Source organism: Entelurus aequoreus, linkage group LG02 (genome assembly GCF_033978785.1).
Source record: "Entelurus aequoreus isolate RoL-2023_Sb linkage group LG02, RoL_Eaeq_v1.1, whole genome shotgun sequence".
In the NCBI taxonomy this organism is placed as follows: domain Eukaryota; kingdom Metazoa; phylum Chordata; class Actinopteri; order Syngnathiformes; family Syngnathidae; genus Entelurus; species Entelurus aequoreus.
The window spans coordinates 45,111,990-45,131,142 of NC_084732.1; the positions used below are offsets into that span (position 1 = coordinate 45,111,990).

Below are 19,153 nucleotides of genomic sequence, written 5' to 3' on the forward strand. Positions count from 1 at the left end.
GTTCTTTAAATATTAAATGTGCGATAAGGGTGAATGTAGACATAATTAACCCAATTTTTGATTTTTGTTACTGCTTTTTTTTTTGATTGATTGAAACTTTTATTAGTAGATTGCACAGTACAATACATATTCCGTACAATTGACCACTAAATGAACACCCGAATAAGTTTTTCAACTTGTTTAAGTCGGGGTCCACGTTAATCAATTCATGTTTCGTGAATCATTCCGAAGAGAAAAACATGCATTCATGCTCATATTAACCAAGACATGGTGCATTACAAATAAATTCAAATGTTTATTTAAATAAAATATTTTTTTCAAGTGTATGGAACAAATTGTGATTTATTCAACAGATCAATTCCAAATTTCTACTGTATTTGCTGAATTAGTTGACTGAAATGTTTTGAGGAAACAAATATTTTCTGCTAGTTGTTACATACAGTATCAAAGTAACAGTTAATAGACTTTCAAAAGAAAACTTTTGGACAACAATTGCATTTCAGTGTTTAACTACATGGTGAATGTAAATATAACTCCTGCAAATGATAAACCAGAATACAAAAACAGATGAGAAGTATTTGAAGCATTAAATTGCTTCTCAATGACAATTTTTCTCATTTAAATATTTTTATTATAACATTATTTTCAATCAGAATGTAAATAAAAATGTTAAAGTTAAATTATATGGATTGTGTTGGCCCCGCGATGAGATGGCGACTTGTCCAGGGTGTACCCCGCCTTCCGCTCAAATGTAGCCGAGATAGACTCCAGGACCCCCCGCGACCTCAAAAGGGACAAGCGGTAGGAAATGGATGGATGGATGGATTCTCTTATTTTGTGACCAATATAGCACAGTTGTTCTTTATTACTTAAAAGGCACACAATTGCTGCTTATTGTTGTGGAATATTCTGCCAAATAATCAATTAGCACATACAGTTTATGACTGATGTTATGTTATCTTAAACAATGTCAATCAATGAATTTAATTGAACACTAACTGTATTTATTGAAGCGTAAACAACTTGCCTTGTGTTTTCATCTTTTAGTCAAGAATACTTTTTGGCTGTGAAAATGAATATTGCAGCATTGGAATGATTGGCAACACAAAATTGGCCCTAGTGTGTGAATGCGAGTGTGAATGTTGTCTATCTGTGTTGGCCCTGTGATGAAGTGGCGACTTGTCCAGGGTGTACCCTGCCTTCCGCCCGAATGCAGCTGAGATAGGCTCCAGCACCTCCCGCGACCCCGAAAGGGACAAGCGGTAGAAAATGGATGGATGGATGGATGGAATGAAATGCGGCAATACAATTGAGTACATCTGCAGGAAATACTAATAACGTTTTAGTAATTAATACGATCACCCACATATTTATGGCAACATACTTTGTTGCATAATGAAACTGTGTTATGTACAAACCCCGTTTCCATATGAGTTGGGAAATTGTGTTAGATGTAATTATAAACGTAATACAATGATTTGCAAATCAATTTCAACCCATATTCAGTTGAATATGCTACAAAGACAACATATTTGATGTTCAAACTGATAAACATTTTTTATTTGCAAATAATCATTAACTTTAGAATTTGATGCCAGCAACACGTGACAAAGAAGTTGGGAAAGGTGGCAATAAATACTGATAAAGTTGAGGAATGCTCATCAAACACTTACCGGTATTTGGAACATCCCACAGGTGAACAGGCAAATTGGGAACAGGTGGGTGCCATGATTGGGTATAAAAATAGATTCCATAAAATGCTCAGTCATTCACAAACAAGGAGGGGGAGAGGGTCACCACTTTGTCAACAAATGTGTTAGCAAATTGTCGAACAGTTTAAGAAAAACCTTTCTCAACCAGCTATTGCAAGGAATTTAGAGATTTTACCATCTACGGTCCGTAATATCATCAAAGGGTTCAGAGAATCTGGAGAAATCACTGCACGTAAGCAGCTAAGCCCGTGACCTTCGATCCCTCAGGCTGTACTGCATCAACAAGCGACATCAGTGTGTAAAGGATATCACCACATGGGCTCAGGAACACTTCAGAAACCCACTGTCAGTAACTACTGTTGGTCGCTACATCTGTAAGTGCAAGTTAAAACTCTCCTATGCAAGGCGAAAACAGTTTATCAACAACACCCAGAAACGCAGTCGGCTTCGCTGAGCTCATCTAAGATGGACTGATACAAAGTGGAAAAGTGTTCTGTGGTCTGACGAGTCCACATTTCAAATTGTTTTTGGAAACTGTGGACGTTGTGTCCTCCGGACCAAAGAGGTAAAGAACCATCCGAATTGTTATAGGCGCAAAGTTGAAAAGCCAGCATCTGTGATGGTTTGGGGGTGTATTAGTGCCCAAGACATGGGTAACTTACACATCTGTGAAGGCACCATTAATGCTGAAAGGTACATACAGGTTTTGGAGCAACATATGTTGCCATCCAAGCAACGTTACCATGGACGCCCCTGCTTATTTCAGCAAGACAATGCCAAGCCGCGTGTTACATCGACGTGGCTTCATAGTAAAAGAGTGCGGGTACTAGACTGGCCTGCCTGTAGTCCAGACCTGTCTCCCATTGAAAATGTGTGGCGCATTATTAAGCCTAAAATACCACAACGGAGACCCCCGGACTGTTGAACAACTTAAGCTGCACATCAAGCAAGAATGGGAAAGAATTCCACCTGAGAAGCTTAAAAAATGTGTCTCTTCAGATCCCAAACGTTTACTGAGTGTTGTTAAAAGGAAAGGCCATGTAACACAGTGGTGAACATGCCCTTTCCCAACTACTTTGGCACGTGTTGCAGCCATGAAATTTTAAGTTAATTATTATTTGCAAAAAAAAATAAAAAATTTACGAGTTTGAACATGAAATATCTTGTCTTTGTAGTGCATTCAATTGAATATGGGTTGAAAAGGATTTGCAAATCATTGTATTCCGTTTATATTTACATCTAACACAATTTCCCAACTCATATGGAAACGGGGTTTGTATAATGTTCATGATTGGACCTTTTAGCATTAAATAAATATCCCCACCCCAAGCAATAAAGTCACAAAAGTCCAACTATTACTACAAAGGCACATAGTGACATACTACACAGCATGTTATTAATGGTGTATCATTTGCATGTGAAGCCTAAAACAGACATTCCTATTTGTCCACACTCTTAACATGCACATTTGCTACTGTTGGAGCTCTCTGCCAAGTCTGCAGTGTTGGTTCCATTCGTTTTGAAAGTGCCGTCGGGGATCCAGGACTTGTCCACGCATCGTTCCATCCTCTTCATGATGAGGTCGAGCAGGACGTCCACCGCCTCAGTGACGTTCTGGCCGTTTGCCGCACTGGTCTCAAAGTAAGGGATTCTGTTGAACATCACAAGGAATGTTACCTGCATTGAACTTGTGGATAAATAGGAAAAACGTGCAGTCGTCTTAGAACCAACCATGACTAAAAATACAAACAAAACCTTATTTGTGAATGATGTGTGCTGTGCCACAGTCTAACAAAGATAACCAGGCTTGTGTTTAATCTCCTCAAGAAGCCTTTTAAAACACTTGATGCCGTTCTCATCCATTACACTATTTACTTTTCAGTACAGGTGTGCCTGAGCAGGATACTTTACACATGTGGACAAATATTGACTTTTCCAGGAGAGCCTATAGAGTTTGACGTTCTTCTCTCACTGACTTTAGCAAACATGTTGGCCACTGCCTCCTTGACAAATGTTCCTGGGAGAGGTTTTTGTGTGCGAATGAGGGAATGAGAGACCTACCCGTACTTCTCTGCCAGGTCTCGGGCTTCATCCTCCCTCACGGCTCTCTGTTCAGACAGGTCACATTTGTTGCCACACAGAATCACGTCTGGATTTTCGCAGTAAGCATTAACCTGTAACTGGCCTGACAGAAACAATAGTATTTACTTTGCGTGACATAGTAGACTCACTTAGATTACAGTGTCACCTCAATTTATGGGTGCTCTGGCGTAGCAAATGCTTTGGTGAACCCCGTGAGATTCGAACCAAAACATCTGGTCTTTCTCACTTGCATTAGCTTATAGCTAGAGATGGACATAACTTTGTTTTTCAAGCATGGGAAGGAAGAAAGTGAGTGTGAAAAACAGTGCTATGAAGACGTGGACGATATCCAATGAATTAAAGAAAGAAATCATCAAAAGCGTGACAGAGCGTGAAGCATGACAGAGCATGTAGCTAGCTAACTTGATGAAGCAGTTGGAGAGTAGCATAAGTAGTCGGCACCATACTGAAGCAGAGTGAATCTAATGCCAGCCAAGGATGTTAGCATGATATCTAAACTGCTAACATTTATCGATGAAAATATGGAGAAGCAGCTCAAAGGAGATACCGCAGAAATCCACTCTCCAAGGTAAATGCTGTACATTATTATTATGTTACTTTATAACATATTATGTTATTTTATAACATAATATATATTATTTCTTTATTTTTCTGAGGGAACTCTCCTGAAGGAATTAATAAAGTACTATCTATCTATCTATCTATCTATCTATCTAGCTATAAAACTACTGTAATTGTTTAGTTATTAACATTCTATTGATTTTTTTCTGACAAAATTATAAAAAAGTTATTTTTTTCTTTTCAAAAGGCATGTTACATGTTAAATTACAATTTGGGAGGCTCAGCACCAATTGATTTCAATTAATTTAAATGGGAGACGTGGATTTTTAGTAGAGATGTCGATGCCGATAAATGCTTTAAAATGTAATATCGGAAATTATCGGTATCTGTTTTTTATTATCGGTATCGTTTATTTTTTTTTATTTTTTATTAAATCAACATAAAAAACACAAGATACACTTACAATTAGTGCACCAACCCAAAAAACCTCCCTCCCCCATTTACACTCATTCACACAAAAGGGTTGTTTCTTTCTGTTATTAATATTCTGGTTCCTTTATATATCAATATATATCAATACAGTCTGCAAGGGATACAGTCCGTAAGCACACATGATTGTGCGTGCTGCTGGTCCACTAATAGTACTAACCTTTAACAGTTAATTTGACTCATTTTCATTAATTACTAGTTTCTATGTAACTGTTTTTCTATTGTTTTACTTTCTTTTTTATTCAAGAAAATGTTTTTAATTTATTTATCTTATTTGTTATTTTTTTTAAATGACCTTATCTTCACCATACTTGGTTGTCCAAATTAGGCATAATAATGTGTTAATTCCACGACTGTATATATCGGTATCGGTTGATATCGGTTGATATCGGTATCGGTAATTAAAGAGTTGGACAATATCAGAATATCGGATATCGGCAAAAAAACATTATCGGACATCCCTAATTTTTAGATACAAGTGTTTTGAGTTAGGAGCTCTGTCCCAGAACCAATTATGTTTGTAAGTTGAGGTACTGCGGTACATGTAAATACGGTAAATAAAAAGACCTGGAAACTGTAAACGAATATATATACAAAGGTGACACAGGATCATCAGCAACATTCAGCTTTGTAGTTGTTTCTCCATTTGTATTTATAAGTTTAAGGAAATAGGAAACTGAGCACAGTTTATTCTTAAGTAAGGGTGAATATATGTGGAAAGACTTTTTTATTTTTAACTAGCATTTAAATTTATTATGTGCGTGTCAACCTACTCATCCAGTTCCGGACATTGAGGAAACTTTGTTCATTGGTGAGGTCAAATAGCAGGAGGAAACCCATGGCATCCCTAAAGAAGGCAGTGGTCAAACTCCGAAACCTGACAATAGAAAAAAAGATGTAATAATCGAAAGACAACTTAATGTAATTTACCATTATGAAAACTGAAAAAGTGTTAGGGGGACACACCTCTCCTGTCCTGCCGTGTCCCACAGCTGCATGTGGATCTTTTGTTTTCGACCTGATGAGCCATCAGGACCGGTGGAATTGTACGTCTGTTAGAAGACATGTTTACTGCTAACTTTTCACCATTAAGCCACAATCTCCCGTCACGAGTGCAGTTTAATGAAGTACACTGAGCTACACTCTAGCATAAAGCGGACGAGCATCTCCATTGTATCAAAGAGCCTGGCTGTTTTGTTTTGGTTGAGCATAGTTTCAAATGAACTATATCATATTTATATTTTTTGGGGCTTCAAACCAAATGAGAAAGATAAGTTCATCAGCACAGTATGCCGAAAGTGATGGCAGCAAAAAAAGACGACTTAACAAACCACCCAACCCACCATTTCCAACTGGGAAAAATCTGCACTTCAGTATGTTCAATATTTATTGAAGTGCAATTTTTGCTAACAGAGATTGATTGATTGTTTACTTATTTAGGATAATTAAAAGTCATTGAAATTCCATTTACAATAGTAAAAAATACTAATTAGAAATAAACATTTATTGTGTTTTAAAGGCCTACTGAAAAGAATTTTTTAAATTTAAACGGGGATAGCAGATCTATTCTATGTGTCATACTTGATCATTTTGCGATATTGCCATATTTTTGCTGAAAGGATTTAGTATAGAACAACGACGATAAAGATCGCAACTTTTGGTATCTGATAAAAAAAGGCTTGCCCCTACCGGAAGTAGCGTGACGTAGTCAGTTGAACATATACGCAAAGTTCCCTATTGTTTACAATGATGGCCGCATGAAGTGAGAGAGATTCGGACCGAGAAAGCGACGATTTCCCCATTAATTTGAGCGAGGATGAAAGATTTGTGGATGAGGAAAGTGCAAGTGAAGGACTAGTGGGGAGTGGAAGCGATTCAGATAGGGAAGATGCTGTGAGAGCCGTTGGTGACCTGATATTCAGCTGGTAATGACTAAAACAGTAAATAAACACAAGACATATATATACTCTATTAGCCACAACACAACCAGGCTTATATTTAATATGCCACAAATTAATCCCACATAAAAACACCTAGGTGTTTGTTATGCTAGCGCCTAGCTACTAGCTACTAGCTCAAGCTAGTTATAGCTCGAGCGGGTAATATGGACGGGATCCCGTATATATAACCCGCAAATACAATTCAAACACCTGCACAACACACACACTCACTCAGCCCAAAGAACCGTTCACCTAACCCAAGGTTCATAAAGCTTATATATTTAACCAAAGTTACGTACATGACACGCACGTACGGGCAAGCAATCAAATGTTTGGAATCGCGCGGGTGGGACCTGATATTCAGCTGGGAATGACTACAACAGTAAATAAACACAAGACATATATACACTCTATTAGCCACAATGGGGAAGCCATACCTCTGTTAAATTGGCTACGTCACGCGCATACGTCATCCTCCAAAGGCGTTTTGAACCGGAAGTTCCCCGGGAAATTTAAAATTGCACTTTATAAGTCAACCCGGCCGTATTGGCATGTGTTGCAATGTTAAGATTTCATCATTGATATATAAACTATCAGACTGCGTGGTCGGTAGTAGTGGGTTTCAGTAGGCCTTTAAAGGGTTACTCGCATTATTAATATTATATATTGTTTGTGCTTAATTTGGTCCCAAAATAATGCTGTCAGTATAATTTGTGGGACAATATATCGTCCAGCAATATTTTTTATAGGCCTAAGCTTAGTAGACCACTCATTGCCACAAATTATACATTACACAAATACATAAAACAACAGATACAATACATATTTCATAATATACACTTTAACACTTCCATTTTATACTAGCAGACGCTGTAGGCAAGACAAAATGATCTTGCTACTCACTTGTGTTGCCATCTATTTCGACAAAAATGGCTGTGAGCAGCGTCATCCTCAGTGTATAGAAATCTATACAATCATACGAGCTGTCATTTTTTTTTAACATTTTAATCGTGATTCTTTTTTATTACATTTCTAAATTGATTCAAAATATTCAAGAATTGATTAAAAAAAAAAAAAAAACATTTTATTGGCCAACTCCATGTTCATGTCATACATCAGCAGCCAAAAAGAGCTTTTAACTTGTAACCTGTTTTGTAAAGTTTTTTGTATCATTTATGTACTAAATAATAAATTGCGAGAAACGGTTTGAATCCAGAATCGTGTTGACCGGAGAATACATTTTTAATTGAATTGTCGCCCCAAGAATCGGAATCCAATTGAACCCTAAGTTGTTGTAAGATTCACATCCCTAACACTGACTACTCTAAAATACATCCAAGTTTCGTTTCTATAGCATTGTTCCTTGGTTGCTGAAATGTGATCAGTGTACTACATTTTGGGCCTAAGAACCAAAAACCTTGCACTAAACAGCGTGTGCAAAAAATAAAATAAAGTGTACTATTATTGGGTGTGTTGCGTGCGATAGACTAAGGGCCTGGTTTACTAAGATGCATATACTACCCGCTAGGCAGCGTGCGCAAAAAATAAAACAGCATGTCCTCTTCTTCGTTTGGATAAAGATGTTGATTAGAGGTGTAACCACTGTACAGCTGGGCAAGTGTTTAACAGCCAGCTGACCAAGCTCTCGTCCACAGCTGCCAGACCACGATTAACATCAGGATGGCGGTATATGGGACAGGATGTTATGATGTGGTCTGCAGTCTGCTCCTCTGCACCACACTCACGTGCCGCAGATGAAGCCATTCCCCATTTGCACATAGTTGAGCGGAAGAGGCCGACGCCAGTACAAAGGCGATTAAGCCTGACCCAAGCAGGCTTGGGAAAGCATATTCCCGGTGGTGATGTACCGGCCTCAGGGATGTAATCATGGAGTGATAAAAATGATAAATAAATACCGCGATAACATCGGACAAGCAGAAATGCACAAATCCATGTTTGTTTACAGTGGAAGTTTCCGTTTATGTTACGTTCTGCGGATGTCAAAATAAAGTATTCCGATTTAAAGTGTGACACATGAAATTGCACGTCATAACCAGATCATTTTTTCATGGTCCATGTACACAGTAACATTCTAATCCGAATGATGATCAGATTAAATACATTTGTCCATGTGCACGTGGCTATTTCATAATTTTTCTGCACATTCATGTTATCTTGCTCCTACCTGTGTGCGATGATTTGAACCAGCAGCACACATTAATAATCTATAACACCTTTTCTGAATCGCAATTTATACAACAGAAACATATACACATTCACACTTAATTCTGTGCGTGAGGCTGTAGATCGCATCACCAGTGCATTCGTGCATCTGAACTCAAACGCAAGAAAATGCACAATAAAAGATGTAATTTGATGTGGGAGATATATTACAATAATATATTTTCTGAATACAAAAAATTAACAATATAAAAAAACGTAAGCAGACACCAAAGTGCATCAATTGAATCTGTTTTAATCAGCCCCTTAAATCCACCAGCAGCTATGAAATTATAAAATATGTTGCTGAATAGATGATTATGTCTAATATTTTTTATTAATGTCCGTCCAAATTTTTAACACACAGACGTAGGACGGACGATTCTCGTCAGGCCATCTGCAGCCGTGTGTGGCGATGGTGATGGAGATATCAATCCTTTTCGTGTCCGGGCCTGGTGAGGTTCCCAGTGTTGTGTCAAATTAAAGAAAACTAAACTACAACTAAACTAAATAGTGCTCGCTAAACGGTGATGAGTGTTGATAAATCACATTGTGCGTGCTAAGTAATTATATTTGCATCTTCTCCTCCCAGTGTTGTGGCCGTTTTGATGATCAGCATATATTTTGCATATTAATAAGACAGAGACACAAAATGGATTGCACACCTTAACAGAGGCAATCCCCTTTGCACATGTTTAGTAGATCAGCTTTGCGTGTGCTATCAGGTTTGCACGTATTTAAGTACACACAAACTTTTATTAAATCAGGCCCTATGTTTCTTTGCTCTTAGTTACCTTGAACTTTACAATTATTGGAGTTAACATTTATGTAATTTGGGTTGAACTTCAGTCAGTGTTATTAAAAATTACAGTGGTCCAAAAAACATATTTAAAAAGATGGTAAATGATGGACATGTCATTGATTGATTGTGGAAGTTCAAGGATTGGAGGGGTTTAAGAAAGTAAATATTAGTTCTACTCAGGTGTTTGCTGATGGTAGGAGGTTGCCGCCTGCTGTTAAACATTATTAGTCAGTACTCCAATTGACTTGTGTGTTGGAATGTACTGCATGTATAACAAGAGTCCCATGGATAGCTGTGGATGGCCAGATTGCTAGATAGACAGACACTGAACAGGAAGAGGGGGTTAATCATAACAACATTTGGTTTTATGGCCTCCCTCATTGGTCCAAAAAAGGGAACAAACAACAGAACACGAAGTAATAAAAAAGAGTAAATATTAATAAACTCTACCCCAGCAGTATTTTAAATGGACTTCCTGAGGAAAAGCGCCCTAGCTTATTCTTTCATTACCGAGGAAAATAGCCCTAGCTTACCACTCGTCTTTCTCTGAAGTCAATTCCAACAGTGGTGATGAACTTAGAGTTAAATTTGCCATCAGTGTATTGGTAGAGAAAACTGGTCTTTCCCACACCAGAGTCGCCCAGGGCTAAGAACTTGATGAGGTAATCATATTCTCCATCAGACATAGTGAGAGCTTGATTCCTAAAACACACACAAAATAGAACACTTTTTAAAAAAAGTTACAAAATAAAAATACAGAATATTGTTTCATTTGCCCAAAATTACTTACAAAAAATAAAATAACAACATTAATAACAAAACATGTTACAGCTGTAGTATAAACACAGATCAGTCCTATCAGTAAAAAGACTGGAATGAATAACAGTTAAACCAGCAGAACGCCTCATGTTCCAAAGCATACCACATCATGTAGAGACAAACATGGGCATAAACGCTGCTATTAGAACGACGTATTCACTAACATTTTAGTGAAACCTCCTAAAGTAAAGCTGAACGTCTACACTTGGCTCCCATCTTCATTGCTTTAGTCTCCATTTGACATTGTGACCGTCACAAAATGAGGGCATTTCCTTTCTACTGATAAATGCTAAAATAGGCCACTTGTCTTGGTGCCTTTTTTGGACCAGGCCTAAAAATACACACTAACCATGTTCTTGCATACCCTCAATTCTGCAAAAATATGTTTTTGCACAATTAAATTAAACATTTACATATTAAGAACATTGCACATCTTCATAGAGAGGCTTCATGTAAGACATACTCTTCACTACATTTATGATGGAAAGTACTCTACATAGTACTCATGGCTCCACAAGGACGCACAATAATTAGATTTACTCAACGGCCCATTTTTTCACTTCACATGGTCAACTAATTCCAGCCAAAAGAAGGCGCGGATGCATCATATGACTAGTGTGCAGGAAGAGCATTCAAACAAGCCTCACATTCTTTCACTGTTACCCCCATTGATCCTTTCATCTGGAGCCAAAGGCAGCTTAAAGTCCTTTCGCGAAACCAAGATTCATGATGAACTCACTCACAATGATGCTAACAGCTCATACCCGCATCTGAGTGTCCATACGCTAGTATCTAACCACCAATGCTGTTTTCAAGTACAGCTGAGAGATTAGGTGCTTTTACACTGCACAAACTTTAAGATTTTTCTATTTAACGTGCTTCTATTCAGGGAAATGAGCCACTTTAATCTTCTTGAATGCTAAGAACCAATTGCTTGGTCCTAATCTAATGACTTACTTACTTATAATTCAACTGAGCCACTGCAAGCCATGATGTAACTTTTGCAAAAATCTGTTGCATATTTTACAATAATGTAATCAACATTGTGATCTCATATTGGCTTAATAAATTAACTACATTTCACTGAGGGGATTTCAAATGACTTATGTTCAGAAAACTGGTCACAGTCTTATTTGGAACATTCCATAAATACTCAATATAGCGCCGCAATTCAATTAACACTTTTATGGTGTGTTTGGTCTACCAAACTGAATAACCAACAGAGTCAACAAACATAAGCATCAACAGCTGTGACTGTAGGCCAGCTTCTAATATAGATTTGAGTAACTCTACAAGTAAATAGATGCAGGGGACACATTTAAAGTATTATTAGTAGTCAGCATACAGCAGCTTTATTTACCTCTGGATGAGGTTTAAAATGTTGGCTCAGTTGTCAGTGCGAAAATCCCGCAGTTATACTGAGCTAAACTAAGATCCAAATACCACGTGCTAAACAGCGTAAGAAAACTATAAAATTGCGAGTACTACTAGTGGGCGGGCCCGGATTTCCACTGGATTCTTAACTGCAGCAGAACCCGTTTCGTTTTTTTCTAAGTCAATGTGTTCAGTTTCGACCACTGCGTTACGCATTCCTGTGCTAAATATACGCAAAGCTTCTGTATTATCCGGTCGCCGCAATACATCTGTACAAGTTAGCTAAAAATCTACTAGTGTTGGACAGGAAGTTATGGACAAAAAACTAAATAAATTATCCGGTTTACTTTCAAAATAAAATACTTAGTTTTCAAGGCGGATCGTATTTTTACACTTTTGGGCAGCGACAGGCATGAACTCAACTTGTCAAAGGTTTTCAGACACATTTTCACCTTGTTGACACAAATGGATGAGAACATGCTGATTCTGGAGGTCCAAAATTAAAACATAATTTATAGGCATATCCAGGGAAGTTATACAGGGGTATGGGGGCTTGTGTCAAATGCAAGCTGATACTGGGGCCGGTAAAGCAGAGGAGTTGTTGGTGTTGGTGGTTCGCCTTACTACAACTCCCCTTATCACTTGATTACCCGCGGTTTTGCGAGATCTCGTAAAAGTCTACGCTATTCGCTGCTTTACAGAGCCGCAACAGAACAGGAGATTGCCAGACTGCGGACGGTGGCCCCTTTCCGTGGCTGTGCCGTTCAGCTGCCGTTATGCATGTGCAAATCCGGGGTGAGCCTGCGTGCGCAATTGATAACAAGTACAATATGCAGATGACCCTATTTAGATGAGGATTTTGCATGTATACTGACTGTCACCATGGAGATACTCAATCACCTCCACATTCATGACATCATATGCTCCAGCGGTCCAACCTGTGCTGTTTCATCGCACTTTCATTTAGAAGTGCGATCTAGACAACACAATCTATTTTTAGCAAACAGAAGGTCCCTTGAGGAAGGCGCCGGTGTTGTGATGGTGTGCCTGGAATGATCAAGAAATCAGGGCCACCCCGCTCTAAACACAGCACACGTTGACCAAAGGGCCTCGCAATTCGAGGGGGAAGCCATTCTGCAGTCGGAGGTGAGATAGCAAAGTCTGTAGGAGACAGAATTAGGGTTTTTTGGTGCAGTGTGTGAGAGGGGGTGTCTGTCAGGTCAGGGAAGGTGCTCGTCACTTGGACATGGGAATGGCTGTGACATAACGTAATTTAGGAAGTATTTGGGCAGTGTCCATTCGCCTGTCATGGAGGAAATAAGAAATAGGAGAAAGGAAGGAATGGACTTGCCATACCTTTGTTGAACACTTCAATTTTGATCATAACATTTATCACATCTTCTTACTTTACCAACAACCTTTTTAAAATCACCTCAACTGCACTCTGGATCTCAGAGTATTTCATCAGGAATAGCATGTCATTCAAATTTATAACTAATCCATGCCCACCTCTCAGCGACCACTAGGAATGCTGTCGCAACAAGGTCTATAAATATATGTTTTAATAATGTTACAATTTTTATTTTGCACAAAAAAATCCATCCATCCATCCATTTTCTACCGCTTGTCCCTCTCGGGGTCGCAAGGAGTGCTGGAACCTATCCCAGCTGCACTCGGGCAGAAGGCGGTTTACACCCTGGACAAGTCGCCACCTCATCACAGGGCCAACACAGATAGACAGACAACATTCACACTCACATTCACACACAAGGGCCAATTTAGTGTTGCCAATCAACCTATCCCCAGGTGCATGTTTTTGGAGGTGGGCACACACCATAATTATTATACTAACTACTATTTTTTATATATAATTTAAGTCACATTAATTAGTTTCAGTATAAAACATGCATCGAATTAAATTCAAGTTTGATTAAAGAAGTATAATATACATTTCACATAGTTACATAAAAATACATTTCTGCTTAGGGACCAATTCAGCCCAGGGCGGCCTGCCAGAAATGCATGCAAGAATGCATGAAAATGCATGTTATAAGATAGTTTTTCACATATACTGACTGATAATCAGTGATGGGCAAGCTACTTGGAAAACATAATAAGCTCAGCTAAAAGTTACTCTAGATTAAATGTAGCTAAGGTACATGGGAAGCTCGTCCCAGAGAATTGTAGCAAGTTACACTACAAGCTACACGGCAAAAGTAGCTTGCGACATCACAGCTACATAAACATATATGAACCCCAGTATGACATGCATTAAGCTACAGACCCCCATTTAACGGAATTTATATTTACAGGCCCACATGTATAATATCAATGTTGATGTAACTGAGAGTGTACAAATGGACCCAATATATTTATTTTAGTTTGCCTTTTCTTTGGCCCACCCATATAATCATTCCAACGCGCACCAGGGCTTGTTATAACAACGACAAGCCCTGGTTCACACCCAAGCTCTGACAGCTGCGCAAGAAGAAGGAGGCTGCATGGAGAAGCGGGGACCGGAGTACCTGCAGAGAAGCGAAGTACCACTTCAACAGGAAAGTGGACAAAGCTAAATCTGTGTACTCTAACCGTCTACCAGAACAGTTCCGCTCCAATGATTCTGCGGCTGTTTGGAGAGGGCTAAGGGCCCTCACGAACTATAAGCCCAAAACCCCCCAGGCCCTGAATGACCGGACTCCATTCAGGGCCTCAACACACATTACTGTCGTCATGAACGGTCTTCAGCTCATCAAAGCCCTGCTCCCCCCACCATCACCCTCCCCACCAATGGCAGCACTTCATTAAAGGAGTTAAAGGACTCAAAGGACTCCAAGGACATCACAGGACTCCAAGAACATCATAGGACTGTAAAGGCCCTCTCCATCCGAGAAGAGGATGTACGCCAGCAGTTCTTGAATCTGAATACGCGGAACACCCGGGCCGGATGGTGTCTCCCCCTTCACTCTCAGACACTGTGCGGATCAGCTGGCTCCTGTCTTCACTGACATTTTTAACACCTCTCTGGAGCTATGCCGCGTGCCGTCCTGCTTTAAGACCTCCACCATTGTCCCTGTTCCCAAGAAAGCACGGATCACAGGACTAAATGACTACAGGCCGGTTGCGCTGACGTCTGTGGTCATGAAGTCCTTTGAGCGCTTGGTCCTGCCCCACCTCAAGGACATCACCGCCCCCCTCCTGGACCCACTGCAGTTCGCCTATAGAGCCAACAGGTCTGTGGATGATGCAGTGAACCTGGCCCTCCACTTCATCCTGGAGCATCTGGACTCCCCAGGAACCTACGCTAGGATCCTGTTTGTGGACTTCAGCTCTGCCTTCAACACCATCCTCCCTGGACTGCTACGAGACAAGCTCTACCAGCTCAGCGTGCCCGACTCCCTCTGCAGTTGAATCAATGACTTCCTGACAGACCGAAGACAGCACGTGCGGCTGGGGAAGATTATCTCGGACAGTCGAACCACAAACACTGGTACTCCTCAGGGCTGTGTACTATCCCCCTGGCTCTTCTCCCTGTATACAAACTGCTGCACCTCCAGTCACCAGTCCGTAAAACTGCTCAAGTTTGTGGATGACACCACCCTCATCGGGTTCATCTCGGATGGCGATGAGTCCGCCTACAAGAGAGAGGTGGACCGGCTGGCGTCCTGGTGCAGCCTCAACAACCTAGAGCTGAATGCCCAGAAAACAGTGGCGATGATCATGGACTTCAGGAAAGTCACAGCCCCAACATCCCCCCTCACCCTGATTGACTCTTCCACCCCTGTCTTCATTGTGGACTCCTTCCGTTTTTGGGGCACCACCATCACCCAAGACCTCAAGTGGGAGCCGACCATCAGCTCCCTCATCAAGAAGGCGCAGCAGAGGATGTACTTCCTGCGGCAGCTGAGGAAACTTAAGGTGCCGACCGAGATGCTGGTGCAGTTTTACTCAGACATCATAGAGTCCATCCTGACCTCCTCCATCACCGTGTGGTTCCCCGGCGCCACAGTCCAGGATAAGCATCGACTGCAGCGCATCGTACGTGCTGCTGAGAAGGTGATTGGCTGCAAGCTCCCATCCCTCCAGGACTTGTTCTCCTCCAGGACCAGGAGGCGTGTGGGTCGGATCACAGCTGACTCTTCTCACCCTGGACACAAACTATTCTCCCCTCTCCCCTCAGGCAGGAGACTACGCTCCATCCAGACCCACACCTCCCGCCACCTGAACAGTGTTTTCCCCTCGGCCATCAGGCACATGAACAATAACTCCTAACAGCAGCTCCTTGAATTCCTTGAATTCCTTCTAAGTCTATCTGATAGCTCAGTTACAGCTCTTTTTATTACCAAATATGTGTTATATGTGTTTTATGTTGCACGATTGCACCAAGAAAAATTCCTAGTTTGTGAACCCGTTCTCAAACAATGGCAATAAAACTATTCTGATTCTGATTCTGATAATGTTATTCATTTTTTCTGCCTTCAGTAAGAAAACAGCATTTATCTATTGCTTGACAAAAAAAAAAGAATAGTGTGTTGTTAAACTTTTCATGATCTCAACTCACCTGTGTGTTCCTAAATTTGTGTGGACGTTTTAGATGAAGAGAGTAGTTATGATTTTGGTTTGCAGAGTAAACAACTAAAAACTAAGGTTTTGGGCATTGTTTTCTCTAAACCAGGGGTCACCAACGCGGTGCCCGCGGGCACAAGGTAGCCCGTAAGGACCAGATGAGTAGCCCGCTGGCCTGTTCTAAAAAAAACTCAAATAGCAGCACTTACCAGTGAGCTGCCTCTATTTTTTAAATTGTATTTATTTACTAGCAAGCTGGTCTCGCTTTGCTCGACATTTTTAATTCTAAGAGAGACAAAACTCAAATAGAATTTGAAAATCCTAGAAAATATTTTAAAGACTTGGTCTTCACTAACTGACAAAGAAACAGATAACAGATTTGATGTCCAGTTCAAAGTGTGACATGATTTATTTAAAAATTTGAGAGTTGACTTTTGTATTTTACATGAGTTATTTGTACAAACATGGTGCAAAGTAATTCATGATTTGTTAAAAAATGTTAGTGGCTAGCTAGTTAAAATGGGATATTGTGATTTCACAAGACTGTCTTAGAAGTGATCATTTGAAAATGTTCAATTTGAAAAATGTGCACTTAGAGAAAATATAAAAATAAAGTGTTGCATATTGATATTTATCTGTTTCTATATATATTTATTGTGAGAAATCATTAAGATGATCAGTGTTTCCACAAAGATAAATATCATTAATTATTAATAATAACATAGCGTTAAAGGTAAATTGAGCAAATTGGCTATTTCTGGCAATTTATTTAAGTGTGTATCAAACTGGTAGCCCTTCGCATTAATCAGTACCCAAGAAGTAGCTCTTGGTTTCAAAAAGGTTGGTGACCCCTGCTCTAAACATACACACATACGTTTGTGTAAATATGGCTAAGGACACACATTATTGTGGGGTTTCTGGACGTCGTCTTAATCACTAAAGGAAAAAACTTATCTGCGGGATAGAATCCCTCTGCCAATTTCAAGTATTTTTTTGAGTCGTCAGCTTGAAGCGTCCCTCTGTCGCCTACTCCCTTGTCGTCATGTGTCTGATATGATTTTGCTTCCTGGTTTCGATCACCCGCCTTATTTTGCCTATGATTGGCCAGTCTGTAATGTTTCGCCCTAACCTTAGCCAATTGTGACTCATCAAATGAACACTTACATCATCATGAGTTTTCTCCGTATGTATGGATGTTTTCATTCACCCAGGTCATTGTATTTTCTCCGTATTTTTTTTAGCTGTATTTGCAGTCATTTTTCTCTCTTTGTAACTTGTACCTATGATGTAAGCTGCCTCGCTACATGGGGCTAAAAATAGCTAAGCTACAGGAATCTCTACTTGTTCAAAAAGTAGTTTAGCTATCACCAAGCTATTGGGAAATGTAGTTAAGCTATGTACCTTCGCAACATGTAGCTTGATACTGCCCATAACTGTTGATAATACATCTCCTATATGAAATAAATCTAACAGCAAAATGCTAGTGGACATCAAAACAAATCATTTGAATAGTCTTTGTCAATGCCTTAAGTCATATATGATTATACAATTACATTGCTGAGTAGACAACATGTCTATTATCTTTTATTTCTGACAGTCATAATCTTTTGACACGCACACGTAAGACGGAGGATTCTCTGTCCATAGTCTGTCTTTGCAGCGCAATCCCCTCCTTTCTCACACTTCCATTTGTGCGTAACTGTGCCAGCCTCCACACAAATTTGAAAAGTGCTCAATATAGACTCAAAATAGTTTTAGCTTTGAAAAAAAAATCACATTGCGAGTGCTAAAAGATTACATTAGGCTCTTCTTCTCCAAGTATTGTGGGTGTTCTAATAATCAGCATATGTTCTGCATATAAATGAAGGCAAGTACACTAAATGGATTGCACTCTCAATTTTGCTCAATTAAGAGACTCAATCCTCTACACACAAGCTTAGTAGATCGCTTTGCGTGCGCTATCAAGTTTGCATGTTTTAATACAAGCAGAACTTTAGTAGATCAGACCCTTGCTGTACTGTTGTTTACAATAATAACACTCTTTCAAGCACTCCAAATTATTATTCAGGTTATAAAATGCAGTTGTTACACATAATGATTTTTCACTATTTGGCAATGAACATTACAACCGCTAACCAATTATGGTTTGCTTCCAGTTAACGCCATGTCCTTTTGCAGTTTAAGTGAATAATTTATGGTACATGGACAGTACATGCCATAATCAATTAAGGAATGTCTGGTGAGACACAATCATGCATTTCTAATTGTCAGTATAACTTTTGATCAGTTGACTTCAGCTGTGTGACAAGCACATTGTTCATTCTTGTATATACAAGCGAGCATACAGTATGAGCTAAGTAGCTTAATCCAGTCCTTCTCAAATAGTGGGGCTGGCCCTCCTTTGTCATATTCCGTATCAGAATATGACGAAGCGCATGTAGCACTTGGCTTCACTGGGACCTCGGTGGGCGACGAGGAAAGGCCGGTGTGTTGTTTCCTTTAATGTTAATAAACTTACTATGTTATGCAGAGGTATTTTTATCACAATTTTACAGACAAATCATACTATT

At 39.6% G+C, this 19,153-nt stretch overlaps 1 protein-coding gene across 3 annotated transcripts in view; it reads right to left on the reverse strand.

The window, feature by feature from the left end:
• Positions 1 to 121: 121 nt before the first annotated feature.
• rab27a (RAB27A, member RAS oncogene family) overlaps positions 122 to 19,153 on the reverse strand; it is a 29,608-nt gene continuing 10,576 nt past the window's right edge. For 2 of the 3 annotated variants that reach the window (XM_062027518.1, XM_062027512.1), the window contains exons 2-6: positions 10,361 to 10,529; positions 5,832 to 5,917; positions 5,639 to 5,742; positions 3,774 to 3,897; positions 122 to 3,363 (exon numbers count right to left, since the gene is read on the reverse strand). In XM_062027518.1, the coding sequence (XP_061883502.1) occupies positions 3,168 to 3,363; positions 3,774 to 3,897; positions 5,639 to 5,742; positions 5,832 to 5,917; positions 10,361 to 10,513 (663 nt within the window). In that variant the 5' untranslated portion in view covers positions 10,514 to 10,529 and the 3' untranslated portion in view covers positions 122 to 3,167. Of the gene's footprint in view, positions 3,364 to 3,773; positions 3,898 to 5,638; positions 5,743 to 5,831; positions 5,918 to 10,360; positions 10,530 to 16,578; positions 16,661 to 19,153 lie in introns of those variants that run through there. The other variant, XM_062027525.1, reaches the window with a different exon arrangement.